Here is a 15,809-nt window from a genome sequence, read left to right as displayed (position 1 = left end):
AATGTAAACTGTATATTCTATCTTCTAGTACATCATCAAATCCCATTTGCTCAGCTGACCCAGATAATGATTTCAGGTTGGGGCATTAATAGATCATGGACTTTAGAAAACACTTTAGAAAACTGTTATATAACCTATTGTTATCTCACTCACTCATCTTCTATACCACTTTATTCTGTATTCAGGGTCGCTGGGGGGCCTGGAGCCTATCCCATGGGACTTAGGGCCTGCGGGGGGGCAATCCATCAGAGGGCACACACACACACTACGGGCAATTTGAGAACGGCAATTGGCCTAATTTGCATGTCTTTGGACTATGGGAGAACACCTGGAGAAAAGGACCCAAAGCACGAGGAAAACATGCAAACCCAGGGGAAGATGGGAATCGAACCCAGACCCCGGAGGTGCAAGGCAACAGTACCAACCACTAAGCCACCGTGCCGCCACTTATTATTATTTGAAAGTTAATTATTTAAACAACACTTCAAAAAGGAGGCCAATGAAGAATATTTTTTTTAATTGCTACATTACAGTCTTGTACTATTGTAGGTTGTCTTGCCTAGTGGGGGTGAAAGGCCAAGGCTTCTTCACAACATTATAGACCTTATAATCTTTTAAATGGCTGCATGGTGGTTAAGAGGTTAACACTGTTGCCTTTCACCTCCAGGGTCCTGGTTTATTTCCCGCCTGGGGTCTGTGTGCATGGAGTTTGCATGTTCTCCCCATGCTGGGTGCGTTTTCTTCGGGTACTCCGGTTTCAGTCCAAAGGCATGCAGATTAGGCTAACTGGAGTTTTGAAACACAGTTGTGAAAATAGGAATAAATACAGTGGTCACCCTTGCTTCCACTGTCCCTAATTGGACTACAGAGGTTTCTAGATGGATGGGATGGACGAATCCTTTAAATAGTAACACTGAATCTACGATATCGAGATGCAAATACCATGCACACAAACCCAAGGTGGGAAACGAACCCTGACCCTGGACGTGCAAGGCGACAATACTAACCACTAAGCCACCATGCCGCTTTGTATTATTTATAACTTATTGTCAAATTATAATAAATAATTATCAGTTTATGATTGCTGCACACACAGAGGAAAACCATCTTTCTTCTTACACATAGGAGCGGAACGACACGTGGGATGGACTGATTGACAGGGAAGAGTGTTTTTAACTTCTCTCATCCAGAGAGAGAGCACTGCCAGTTTCACTCTCTTGACTCCAGGCTATGGATGGCTGTGGCATCTTTTAGCTTTTGAACATGCTTTTGCTTTTTTTTCCGTGACACTCAAAAGTCATCGTGCTGAAATGTATAATTTGGGCTCCAAAAAAAGGCAAACAGACTTCATATGAAATGTTCAAGTTACAAACAACTTGAGTTGTAACTGTCACAGACGTGTACTTGGACCATGACAAACCAAACATGACGTTACCATTATTTTATTAATTGTACTAGTATTTTATAATCACAATATAAATGCATCTTCAAAGTTTCATTTTGTAGATGACCTTCACTAGCCACTGTACATTGGACGTTGGAGGTGGGACTTCATGTTCGTTGAATGGGAGATGTGGTATCCAAGAAACTGAGGACATGATTACACAAAATATAGTGAAAAATCTTTCCTACCTTTCTAATCTTGGCCTAATTTTGATTAATAGGTTTGAACTAAACGAACTCTCCATAGATCACACACATCAGTGTCTGGTCTCTCTTGGAAAGTCATTATGCTTAAGGCTTAGGGCAGGTGTCATGTGGAGTATGGTGCTTTTGTTCTGACATTCGACAGCTGAGATAACATTCCTTAAATTCTGGTTAAGTTTTAGCTCAGTTTTTTTTTATGTTTAGCTGAAACCACTGGTTTCCTGTGACACGTACTTCTAGGTGGTCTAGGATAGAATATTCATACGGCAGACTTCCTGGATCAATAGAATCAAACAAACAAACTGGACACTGGACCTCCTCCTGGACAGAGAGGATACAATTTTTGTGCTGTGTTTGCTATGAAAAAAGAAAAAGGTTTGTTCTGAGACCCAATAAAGTGCAAATGTCCAAGAACCAATTTATGGGAAAAAAAAGTCATGGTATGTAATATATCTAGATGGGTATGCATTGTTCAGGAAAAACATTATGACCACCCACCTAATATCGACTAGGTTCCCCCTTTTGCCACCAAAAGACATCAGAAGATGTTCTGACATCTTTCTACTGCACCCAGCATCAACTTTTCCTCAATTTGATCTACAGTAGCTTTTCTACTAGATCAGACTACATGGGCCAGCCTTCACTCCCATCAGTGAGTCTTGACTGCCCATGACCCTGTCGCCAGTTCACTGGTTTGCCTTCCTTGCAGATTTTGTGGGATGTCCCTGGTCTGCAGTTGTCTGGACCTACAAAAAGTGAACTGGCCACAGGGCCATGGGCAGCCAAGGCTCACTGATGCACATGGGGAGGGCCGGCTAACCCGTGTAGTCTCACCCAATAGAAGGGGCCAGGGGTAGCTCAGTGGTTAAGGCATTGGACTACGATTCAAAAGATCCCAGGTTCAAACCCCACAACCACCGAGTTGCCACTGTTGGGCCCTTGAGCAAGGCCCTTAACCCTCAACTGCTCAGATGTGTAATGAGAAGAAAAAAAAATGTAAGTCGCTCTGGATACGAGCGTCTGCCAAATGACTAAATGTAAGTGCTAGTGTAGATCAAATCGATGAAAAGGTTAATGCTGGTTATGATAGAAAGGTGTCAGAACACACACTGTATCACTGTTATGGTGGCAAAAGTGGGGACCTAGTCAATATTAGACAAGTGATCATAATGTTATGGTGTATCAGCACACAGCAAATCAGGTTTCCCAGTTTTTCAGAGGTACCCTGCCTTGTGCTTAACTTCCATGGGATAGAATACAGGATAAAGTGGATAGATAATGAATGGATGGATGGAAGGGATCGAAGAAAACAGTACTTTAGTGGAATCCGAACTACTTTTATGTGTAACTCAGTAATAATTCCTGAGCACCATAATTGAGTTTTATTTTTGAATGCATTTTGTGCAGGTTATAGTCCTTAGGTTAGAATGTAACTAAACATAAGCCATGCTGCAACAGAATTACAATAGAAAAAAAACATGCTTTTAATATAATTACACTTCTTTATATGTATTGCTGTGTTCAGCATCTTTCCTCTGAACTAAATGAATTGAAATATTCTGGATTTGACATGATTATCAATGATGATTATCAAAAAAGCACCAGCTTACGCTATAGCTATCATCTTCATAGAGTCTTATCAGTTCTTTATTGTTTACAAGGTGTACCATGTGTCAATCAAGCAATGTATTATGCATCTGTTATGTTGTTGTGGCACAGACTGTGTGATAGTGAGGTCATATGCAACCAGGGCAAATCCAAAGATCACATGGGGAAACACTTTACAGACACTGCTCATTTGATTGATGCATTTATTCAAAGCATTTTACACTTGGATGATCTTTGCTCCAGGGCCCAACTGTAGCAATGACCTCAGTACATTCATGTCAATCAAAGCTTAAGCCACTGAGCCACCACAGGAGGAGCACAGTTCCTGGTTTGTATATTGTATGCAAGTTGGTGTATCTCAACATAACTATTCATTACATTGATCAAGAATCTTCTGTTTATTCATCTGATATGTGCAGTCCTGTTGGAACAGGAAGGGAAACTGTCATCGCCAAATGTCCACTATTATCCACAAAGTTGGGAGCATGAAATTGTCCAAAATGAAGCATTAAGAGTTCCTTTCACTGGAAGTAAGAGGCTGAGCCCAACTCCTGAAAAATAATCCCACACCAGTTCAACATGACTGCGCACCAGTGCACAAAGCACGGTCCATACAAACATGGAGGGTGAGTTTGGTAAGGAAGAACTTAACTGGCCTGCACAGAGTCCTGCACTCAACCCCATAGAACACCTTTGGGATGAATTAGAGCGGAGACTGCAAAACAGGCCTTCTTGTCCAACATCAGAGTCCTGCACTCACAAATGTGCTTCTGGAAGAATGGTCAAAAATTCCCATAAACACACTCCTAAACCTTGTGCAAAGCCTTCCCAGAAGACTTGAAGCTGTTATGGCTGCAAAGGGTGGGCCAACATCCAACAAAGGGTGGGCCAACATCCAACAAAGGGTGGGCCAACAGAATTGGATGTTACTCAAGTTCTTTGAGTAAGACCTTAAGTGCAAATGGGAGTATCAGTTTTAATTTACATTACATTGCAGCTCTATGCAGTTCCAAATGTGTCAACGGAGTGTAAAAATTGTGACATATAATAAATAATAGCAATGATCCACAGATCACTCAAACATAACTCCACAATAACACATTAACCCTGATTATCAATTATATACCGTGCCAGTAAACCAGAAATCTGATGACAAGATCATGGGCACCCAGCTGGCAAAGACTGGCCCAACCCACAAAATTCCAAGATCCCAATCTCATCAAGCACCTATGGGGCGTGAGTTCAATCCACTGAGGGCCCATACCACAGCCCACAGCACCTAAAGGATCTGCTACTGTAACAACTTCCTGGTGCCACCTTCCGGAGGTGGTGGACCCTTCCTTCTACCACCTAGGGGCCTCTAGAGGGGACTGCAGCCCACATCGTGATGGCAGATGTTTTCTATAATGCTTTCTATAATAGTAGTAAAGAACTGCACCAGTGTAACCTGGAGTACAAGCATTCTTGCTGATTCATAATGTATGCATTTCACATTTAATATGCCACCATGTGATCAACTGGGTGTTTTTTTTTTTTAGCTTCTGATTAAATACCCAGGTGGCATGGTGGCACAGAGGGTAGCACCATACTGGGAGTTGCATGGCTATGAGTTGACCAGAAAAGAAAAAAATGTCACTGTTTCTGAGTTTGAGAGCACACAGCATGGCACAGAAGCTCCTTATGGCTTAATCACAGATGGAGGACGCAGCAGAGCAGAACATTTTTGTCCACCTTTACTGTCATAGTGTCCTTTGTAGGTCAGCCTCTTTGAGCTGGCAAGCGCTGCTGATTTAACTCTAACCTAGCTGAGTGGGTTGGTGTCTAAACTGGCGGAGTGGGTAGTGAAAGCTCTATGAGAGCTGTTTTATATACTGGCAATACTGGCATGCTTGTGTTTAACATGAGTTTATAAAATTAAATGCCCCCATTGACTCGTTATTTTTGCCATCTGGACAGCATACTCTCTGATATGGGGGTCATACTAGCTTGTAGATGACCCATGAACCGCTGACAGAAGGAAACTCATTTGGTCTGAGAAACTGTACGAGCACACAGAGCTGCCTGGCTAGTACTGATGCCACTCAGTTTGCATTTTTTCCTATTCTTATGCTACTCAAAGTTATGCACATTTTTAATGATGGGCAGCACTGTGCAAAAGTCTTGCATCGCCCTCATTTCTTCATATTTTGCTTACAAAGGGCAAAACTTTCTTTTATTTTTTAAATAGTCTTAAGGGATAGTTCTTCAGGCTCCTTTCGTTTCAGTCCAGTCCCTGTACCTGAGCAGTTTCAGAGGAATGGTTTCTGTTTAAGCCGCATAGTGACCTACAGTATGAATCATTTAAGCATAAAAACAATCTAATTTAAGATATGAACCAGTGAGAAACAGGTACAGATGATCAGGCTGGTGATTAGTGTACTGGTAATGCTGAATGATGAGTGGTTGGAACAGACGAGAGGGGAAATGAGGTCGCTGCTGAGGTTGTTCTATTCATTCATTTTCTACGGCCACTTTTGCATGAGGCGGAGTCCACCCTAGACACATGAGCACACACACACACACACACACACACACACACACACACTCAACACATTATGGACAAAAAATTGGAAAAAAAAAATGCTTTGGATTGGGGGGGGGGAGGTGTCAAAGTACCCAGGGGAAACCCAGCAAGCACATTGGGAATATGTAACCCTCAGCGCTGGAGGTGTAAGGCCACAGTGCTAACCATTACATCACCATGTCACCAGATTATTACGTAATCAACCAATTTTTAAATAGTTATTTCGGGCACTTTGCATAGCCTGTCACAGTAAAACATTACTTCCCATTCTTTCAATTGAATCTACATAATCTAGTTTAATTTAACATGAAGAAATGAGGGGTGTCTCAAGGATTAAGCAAAGTACAGGATATGTATTATTTAATACTCACTTAATGAAATATGCAATATATGTACTGAAATATAGAAAAGGTCTGCAGTTCCTTCTTTTTGTACCAGTACACTTTGATAGCTCAGACTTTTCATGTTCCGTTCATAGCAGACACTGCTAGCGTAACGCTACAAGAAAAATAGCTTTTATATATATATATATATATATATATATATATATATATATATATATATATAAATTCATTTTATTTTTATCCCTACAGATTTATGTTTTTGCAACTTTCTTATCCTTTAATAGATAAAGATGGATAATGAAATGGAAATAACAAGCAATTGTACATATAATCTTAAAATCTCTGAAACTGTACTAGAGGGATGAACGATATTCTTCATAAAGATATTTCCTCAAGTGCATTGTTAAACTTCCACATTATCTGTCCAAAATCTATAACAAGTTTTCTACAGGGTTTAGATCTGAGATTGCGAGTTCGATAGCGCTGTCCTCTGAGTGTGTTACGCCGCCCACACCGGTGCGTGAGTAAACAGTTCGAAAAGATGTGGTCGGTGACGTCACGTGGTTCGAAGGTAACATGTGATAGTCTTCGGCCTCCTGAATAAGTGGTAGTAGTAGCTTAATGTGGAAGCCCCGTAATGACGGCGAGGAATTAGATACGACTAAATTAGGGAGAAAATTGAAGGGGGGGAAAAAAAGAAAAGAAAAAAAAAGATCTGGTTATGGTGAATGCAAGTGAATATGATTTACACCAGTGGTTCTCAGCTCCGGTCCAACTTCCCTGCACATTGGACTGTTTTCCATGGTCTATTGTATCGTATTAAACAGAAAAGGCTGTTAATTAGCTGATTAGAGCTGGGAAGAAGAACTAAAGTGTGCCAGGCAGACGTTTCTCCAGGACCAGAGATCCACTGATTTACAGCATTTACATACTCATCAATTCATTCTGTGAGTTCCTGTACCTGTGGATGGGAAAGAAAGATCACTTCCATTAGTCAGAAAGCTTTCATACTGATTTACAGTGATGCCACCCTTTAGGGCAGGCATATTCAGGTCCATCATAGAGGGCCACTATTTGGCCATTTGGTGTTTCTGCTGCTCAACACATCTGATTCACCTAATGTTTTAATTCCAGGACTGGAATTTAAGCTCCCTGCTGTAGAGGGACATCCATCCATCTAGGAATCTATGAAGTCTAACTATGGACCCCGGAGGCCAATGGTGACCCCATTGTATTTATCCTCATTCCAATTAACCTCATCTGCACGTCTTTGGACTGCGGGGGGAAACCATAGCTCGGAGGACATGCAAACTCCATATTCACACACCCCCCGAGGCAGGATTCGAAGACGGACCCTGGAGGTACAGGGTGACGGTGCTAACCACCAGCCTGTAGAGGGACAAGAGGACCACAATCATGGCAGTGAAAAACAAGGGCTCTCGCATCATGCATTTTTTTTCTTAAATTTGGCATCTGATTAAATGTTGCGAATCTGTGACCTACAATATTTTTTCCCATATAACCTAAGAAACTTGCATTCAAGCCTAAAGGATGTGCATATTATCAATCTTAATCTAGGTTAGATAACTTCTCTTCTATTTACTCACCTGTCCTGTCAAATTAATTCACAACAAATTCAAGGTCTATTATACAATTTATGTGAAAGAAAATCGAATGCTGGTGCATTCACTGGCACTGCTCATGATCTCACAAATCTCTTAATATTCTGTGCTGCTTTTTTTATGACTGTATATCGTTTCTCTAGGCTAGTACAGTTCAATTCAGAAGTGCATTAGCAGTTATCACTGTAGAATGAAATGTTTAATGACTTTCTAATGCTACAAACTATTTTTTTGTTTATTACACCATTATATTTTATGTCATAATATCTAAAACAAATGGGAGAGTGTTTATGAACAAAAATGTTTATTTTTATTTTTTTTAGAATTACAGTTTGGTCTGTCTTTACAAACACGACAGATATGGAATTTACAGACAATGCAAAATATGTCAGTTTATAAAGACTGAGAAGCAAAGAAAACACAACCATAAAAGTTTCACGCATTTAGCACTTATTCATAAGCTTAAAGACATCAAGAGAAGAGAGAAAACCTTGGAGAAAAGTCTCGTTCATAAAAATTTATTAAATGCTCGAAATAATTACATTATGTATGCATAATTTAGTGTGGCCTTTTTTTCATTTAAGGCAGAGATTGATGAAAGAAGGAAGGAATTAAGGGCAATCTTGCAGTGACAGCGAGCACCTGACGTTTTCGGTATCGTATTTCATTCACAACCGGTTCACACAGTATTCTTTAACAAGAAAATTAAGCTTCCTAAAAACAATACACTGAAAAACTACATGGGTGTCTAAATACAAGTACAGTAATCTGTAAATGTGTGTATGTGTTAGAGCAGTCGTCCTCTGCACTCGGTGGAACCACAGCAGCAGAGAAGCTCTTTTCCTTCCACGCTGCCAACCTCATAGTTATAATCCCACGTCAGCTCCGTTCCTGCACGGATCCTCCTGAAGACATGAAGTGTAAAAGCCGTTAGCACAGACAAGACAGACTATACAAACATCCATCTATTGTTCGGTCTCTGCTGATCTGTTTTTTATGCTCTTCTAAAGGAAAAAATAAAAATATATGGAAGGAACAAGCTACTTCCAAAAATCAAATCGATAGCACACATCTATGCTTCCCAATAAAGATTCTGTGAAGATGTGGTCAAATTCAAATAAATGGCTTGGGCGGAGTTGTGGGCCGAGGTAAAAAGTGTGACAACGACAGATAACGAACAGCGCAGATGCAAGACAATGGACAGTGATCAATACATGTCACCCATGTTTCACAGGCAGTCAAAACAATGAAGGCTTTCACTACTTTTCTTTCTCCAATTTTAAAGCAGACAGTGATTTTACGTTTTCACATTACATTTATAAAACGTGAATGAGAATTGTCAGGTCACTTTCCTATCCGATTGGTTTATACTGACAAAAGAACCTCTGAATATGAAGCAAATATCCAACATCAATACAACTTTAACGCAGTTATCAGATCTTTATAGTTAACATCAGCTTCAGGATAGCAAGTTAGCTTAAAGATCTGAAAAACACTTCTGGATGTGGAAATCCACACTGTAGCTTTAACAGTATTAAACATCAACTGTACAAGCCCGTTCTCCGCGACACTCAATAGTACTAATACTCTGCACCGCGTGTTACTGAGGAAAAGAAGTTCAGTCGGCAGCGTCATCATTACAAAACAACTTCCCACTTAACAAATATTCAGCTTTAGTCTACCACAACAAAAACTAAGTGACATCTTGTGGAGTTATTTGGTATTACTGTGGGACATGAGCATAATTTGTTCCGGAAGAGGGCTGGTATTTCAAAACACTCATAAACCAAATAAATCGAATTTCCCGATAAGAAATAATGGAAACTCAAATTATTCATTCCACAGCCCCAAAAAATAAATACATAATAATAATAATTTTTATTTATATAGCACCTTTTCAGAGCTTAAAGGACACTTTGTAATGAATGTAAACAAAAGGAGATAATACAAACAGACATTGAAGTACTGAGTAGAGAAACAACATAAAAATTATTAACATAAAACATAAAGTAAAAATAAAACAAATTAACCTGCACTTTACTTTTAAAAATATAAAAAATACATCCGGACAGATAAGTGCTTCCGTTTGTGCGCGCAGGTGTTGCGTATGTGTGTGTGCATGTGTGTGTGAGAATCTAAATTAAGCTCTCCCCCTTGTTTTCTTACAGTTACCCTTTCTCCACTCTTTTTACACACACGCGCACACAACGGAAACACTGTTTTATCGGAAAAATAAACAAGAAATCTCTCTAATGACACTCGATTGAGCGACCCACTAACGGAATCACTGCTGTAAAGTAAAAATAAAACTAATTAACCTGCACTTTACCCGACAAAGCAGTGTTTCTGTGTAGAGCAGAGACAAAAAGTGAGTGTGTGTGTCTGTAAAGGTGATAGTAGGAGGGGTCTGTGTGTGCTTTTGCTTTATATGTGTGCTGTACACACACGCAAACTAACACACAAATAAGTTTTTTTACACACACATGGTCACAGTGTTATGGTAAACAGTACACACGTGCATGGATGTTCATTATATCAGTAAAAGAGGAGCACTAAGACCCAGCAGGGGAGACGATTATCTATAAATTCGCAGCACAAGAGAGAGAAAAACCGTTGGCTCAGTTGTGATTATGTGACGTCAAAAAAAAGGAGTGCATGCGTGATGCATAACTTGTTCGTTTTCCAAGTCAAATTGATAAAAAATCTTTTCTCGTTTTGCGGCACACTTGCAAACGGCATTACTCGCAATCTGAGGTTCCACTGTACTGTGTAGCCACATTATTAAACTTCAAGTTACAGTATTAGATTTTAAAAAATGTATTAAGATGTATATAAATAAAAATAATTTATTTATTATGTATATAAATGTATTGCCACACAAATTTCTCCCAAAAATAATAATGCAGATAATTTGTTTCAACCATTCAAAAATATATTTTTGCTTATTAAAACAACCCAATCGTTTGGAAAAGGCATGTAAGGAAAGTAAAAAAAAATAAAATAAAAAATAGGCATTAAACCTCACTTAACCTTTATTTATGATTCCACTTGGCACTGGCTGCTTTTTAGTGAAGATTTCTTTTCTAATTTACACTGAAAGTAGCTCCCTTTTCTTATTGTTACCATCCTTGCTACCTTTCTTGGCAATCATGATTTGGCCAAAAAATGCTTCGTGTGCCGAAGCATTTTAATTTCTGTGGTAAAAATTCATGAGAGCGCATTCATATGATGAGGTTTTACTGTATTAGAAAATGAAATAGGTATTGCACACCTACTATATGCTTTTTATTAATGGGTCAATTAAGGTTTGGTCAAATTTCCATTCATGGCTCAGGAGAAGTTCCTGATTTGTTCCTCTCCCTTTTGTTTAGGTTAAAAAAATAAAATCATAAAATCAAAATAATAAATTAAATGGCTAGTGAACATCTACACTTCCTAATGAAAGGTTCGGAGAAGGTTTGGTCACAATTGCAATATGTGCGGAAATAATGGCATAAATGTGATTTTTTGTCTAATGAATGCAGCCCTATTATGAATGAAATATAACCTACTTGCTGGCGAAGAAGGCCACCCATGGAAATCGCAAGTCATGAGTATCCACAAACACATTCTGGACGAACAGGTTAGGACTGCAGCTATGCTGTAAGAGAAGAATAAGATAGGTTAAAGAAAAGGCGCTAGAAAAAACTAAACCTTTAATAAATTCCTCGCTAATTAATGTGCATAAATCTTTTACACTATGCAGTCATGCTCAGTTTAAGACAGAGTGGAATTAGGTTATAAACAAAAACAATGACAATAAAAATAATGTTTTTATTTGCCCTCAGATCAAAGGGTCAGTACTGACATTGAGATAACGTCCAAGGTTGCCTTCCAGTTTGGCATCAATGATGTAACATGACTCCTCTCCATCAAAGAACTGCCGTGTGCTTCTAGAATTGCTGTCTCCGGTACCACCCCCGTGACCCTGGTTGGCTGCTGAGCCCCCTCCTCCACCACCTCCTGTTTTCACCATCATGCCATGTGAGGACTTTAAAGCGATGCCTCGTGTTGATTTCACTGCCACCTGCCTCTTCACCACCGCTATGAGAGAGAGAACGGGGAGAGACAGAAGATGCCATTACTTATGCAGAAAGCTCTGTTTTCTGCAAAATCTTAAAATGAAGATGCAAATCTAGATCATGTTCTCAGATTGTAAAGAACACAAGATACAATCTCAATGAGATGATTTTAAGGCACCACAATTAAAGTACAGATGTCGAGTTATGGTGGACGTTTTCTTTTGTGTTTTTAATTTAACAACACAGCTGAAACTCATGAATACATTAAGAAACAAATGCTTAGTGCAAATGGAAGCAATATGGAGATGGTTCTGATAAGAAAATGCTTGTCTAATAAAGATTTATGTTTTATCAACTACACACATCTATTTGGAGTTTTTAGCAGCAGTTTTGAAGAAAATGTCAGCTAATAGCCGCAATACGTTTTTTTTTGTTGTTGTTTTTTTTAACAGCTTAGGGGTGATTTTATTGGGTTTGTGTGACTTCGAACATTTAACAAAGTCTTGAAATAAGACATAAAAGTCATGGTCTTTACTTTTACCCTAATGCTGACGTTAATCTGTATTTAACCTAAATCGACTCCAAAGCTATCTTACCTTCAGAGCTATGACCATATTTGCTTAAAGGCTCAATACCTTTAACAATATTATATAATATTAGAAAAAAGAACAAACTCTGTTTATGTTGTCCCTTGATTTTGCACACTTTTGATTAACCTTTCTTCCCCCGCTTTACACCCCTATCTCACCTACGCCGTTTCAGTGTGGTTTCGCACAGTAGCGGTAAATACGATTTATCGTGATTCATCGCAAGTTTTGGCGTAGTGATTACGTTTTTTAATCTATCTGCACGAAAAATTTAACATGCTGTGGTGAAACCTCGCGGAACATTGGGCAGGCAGTCGTGATGCTCCTAACCCTGTGTCTCACTGCGAGTCAAACGGAATGGGTGAGATAGGGGCGTTACCCTGAGTCTTCTTTGCACGCTCTTTGTTGTCATCAGAGCCAGAGCTGATAGTTTGCACATCGTCGCTGTCAGAGAGCGTCATCACTTCCTGCAAGTGTGTTAAAAACAAGAGATTATATGAGCGAAATAAAAAGAGGGAAGAAGGAGTGAAAAGAAAGCATCATATGTGATCGACATCCTTTCACCTTCTTCTCTATCTTTATCCCTCCTTCTATTTTGGTATTTGGTGCTCCAGTGGAAGAGGACTGGCTGGTCAGCCATGAGGCCACTTTACTCTTCCCACATTCCTCTGGCACAGGTGGCGGCTTCCTGTCCTCTGATCCTCCAGCTGACATGCTCAGTCCATCCTTACTATCCTGACTCTCTGGAAAGATAAGCACAGAAGAAGAGAGTCAGAATTAAAATGTCAAAAATACACATAATAGTTTGACTGCAATATAAAATCTTAATTTTGGCAGGTCTGAGATTTTTTTTCCCTCCAAAAGAAGCAAGAGGTATTAGAAACTAATAAAAAAATTATTTGTGAATGGCTTCTTCGGGTCACAAAAGTTGTAAAAACCACAAATGCAAAGTTATTTTAAATTGTTTTGGCCATATCAGCGTTAATTTGTAATTATTCTCCAAATGCTATTCATCTTCCACAGGCGATTTATAAATGATATATAAATCAGAATGCAACTGTATTTGTGGCCATGTAATTTTTAATATAGTATCTATAGTATCGAGAGAGAGAGAGAGGAAGAGATAGCGAGCTAAGCGAGTGCTTAAAATGCTATCCATAGTGTGACAAAGAAAGAAGAGCTTGAAATGAAATACAGATTGGCACAGAGTGGGAGGAAAGACCTACTGCAACAAATGAAAGAGAAGATAAATGTGAAGTCATTTTATAACTGCGCTGAAAGTGCTGCATAAACCTCTTTAATTATACCCCCACATCACTTCCTTGTCAGTCTGTAATTGAACTCTTCATGACTAAAACTCCATCAATCTCTCTATAGCACTTCATTATCCCTCATGGGGAGTTAATGGATGTTGCTTGATAACTTGGCTATAAACTAATCTGCTAAAAGGCCAATTAGAAAAGTGACGTGTCAAGGTCCTCAGTCAGACTAAGAACAGATGTCCAGTCAGATGAACACACGAGGGCACTGCAGAGAGAACGCAGTTTGTGGCCAGATGTTTTATCTTATTGTATTATGCACCAATCAGCCATTAAACGCAGCATGTGCATAATACTGCAACCAAAACAACTCTGCCCTACTAATGCACGGATTTCAGAAGACCTTCGAAGGTGTACTGTAAGACGTTAGCAGCCGATCCTTTATACTTATATCCAACTTTATATAAGTTGCGAGGTAGAGCCTCCATGGGTTCGAGTCTTTACCTTGAAGTCTTTGTCAGATTCCTCAACTCATTTCTGAACAATGTTTACAGTTTGGCAGAGTGATTTATTCTGTTGAAAGAAGTCACTGTCATTAGGGAATGAAGATGTGAATTTCAACAATTACTACATGTCGTCCCCAACTTACGAACCTTTAAGGTACGAATCTCTGCAGATACGAACGGATTGCAGTTTTACCTCCGATTTAATCGCAGAAGTAAAGTCTAGTATATTGTATGTGTGCGTGTGTGGGCGTAAGTGGGGTTTAAGTCTGCCTCCACGGTGTCAATGAATCAGTCAGGGAGCACAATGATAGAAAATAGCAATCCTGTAAAGCTGTCCTGATGGTGGAAAACAGCTCTGAGACAGTGTGAGTGTGGGCAATGGGGACAGATTTATTCAAGCGAATCTGTATGCTTTACATTATATACTCGTGCGTATAAGGCTCACTTTGTAAGACTTGAGAACAAATCAGACTTATGAACTTGCTCCCGGTACAGAACTTGTTCGTAAGTCGGGGACTACCTGTTCTTAACAATACTTGGGTAGACTCTGCATGTCAAAATAACATCCATGTGAACATCAGGACCTATGTTTTTCTAGCAGAACACTGCCCAGAATGCCACACTGCCTCCGTTGCTAGTCTTTTTCCCCATAAAGCATGCTAGTGCCATCCCTTACCCAGCTATAATTCATCAGAACAGGCCATCATCTTACACACATCCAGCTACAGGGCACTATGTGTTCTTGCACCTACCCATCATAGCCAGCATCACCGATTTCAGCAATTTGTAGCTCTTCTGTGGGATCGAACCAGACAGGCAAGCCTTCACTCTCTATGTAATTCAATGAGCCTCGGGCAGCCACTACCCTGTCGCCAGGAGGCAGCGACTACATCATGCTGCAATCACCCAATAAGACCTGCCATTTTGGAGATGCACTGACCCAGTTGTCTAGCCATCACCATGCAGTGCTTGTCAAAGTCGCACAGATCCTCACCGTGTGCTCGTTTTTTCACATTGCATTGAGTACTGACTGTTCGCTTGCTGCCTAATATATCCGACCCTTCAACAGGTGCCACCGTAATGAGAAAATTAATGCTATTCATTTCATCTGTCAGTGGTTTTATGTTATGGCTGATTAGTGTATACTGTAATGACTTTTATTATTATGACATAAATGGTGAAAGAAAACCCAAGGATTATCCTTGGCTGCAAAACTGAATTATCACCATGAACAGTATTTTATCTGCGTGCCAATGTAAAACTCAGGGTGCTAAATTTCTCTTTCAAAACTGGCAAAAAAATTGCATCCGTCTCTCTAATTATGTTGGAGGTTTAATACAGCATAACTCAGTAACGATGCCAAAAGGAAGACTAGCCATATTTATATAGCTTGAGTATGTGTGTGTGTTTCATTTGCCATTAAATACTGCTATCCTTAAAAATAAGAGAAGATTCCTTAAAAGTTATTAGGCGATGTAAAAGATTTTTTGTAGCCATACATTTCGTTTAATGATACCTCTGTGTGTCTCCTTGACAAGCTGGACTACTGAATGCTGAAAGGTCAGTCCTAATCAAATGGGAATTGGATTTGTTTCAGTTTGCTTTCTTTCGA

General features: G+C 39.5%; 1 protein-coding gene across 1 annotated transcript in view; it reads right to left on the bottom strand.

Moving 5' to 3' along the window:
- Window positions 1–8,290: 8,290 nt before the first annotated feature.
- Window positions 8,291–15,809, bottom strand: part of setdb1b (SET domain bifurcated histone lysine methyltransferase 1b) — a 42,096-nt gene continuing 34,577 nt past the window's right edge. Inside the window, exons 19-23 of the mRNA XM_053494331.1 lie at window positions 12,997–13,175; window positions 12,812–12,899; window positions 11,632–11,867; window positions 11,336–11,424; window positions 8,291–8,689 (exon numbers count right to left, since the gene is read on the bottom strand). Of these exons, the coding sequence (XP_053350306.1) occupies window positions 8,572–8,689; window positions 11,336–11,424; window positions 11,632–11,867; window positions 12,812–12,899; window positions 12,997–13,175 (710 nt within the window). The 3' untranslated portion in view covers window positions 8,291–8,571. The remainder of the gene's footprint in view (window positions 8,690–11,335; window positions 11,425–11,631; window positions 11,868–12,811; window positions 12,900–12,996; window positions 13,176–15,809) is intronic.

Source organism: Clarias gariepinus, chromosome 4 (genome assembly GCF_024256425.1).
Source record: "Clarias gariepinus isolate MV-2021 ecotype Netherlands chromosome 4, CGAR_prim_01v2, whole genome shotgun sequence".
Taxonomy (NCBI): domain Eukaryota; kingdom Metazoa; phylum Chordata; class Actinopteri; order Siluriformes; family Clariidae; genus Clarias; species Clarias gariepinus.
This window is presented reverse-complemented; position numbering and strand designations above follow the sequence as displayed.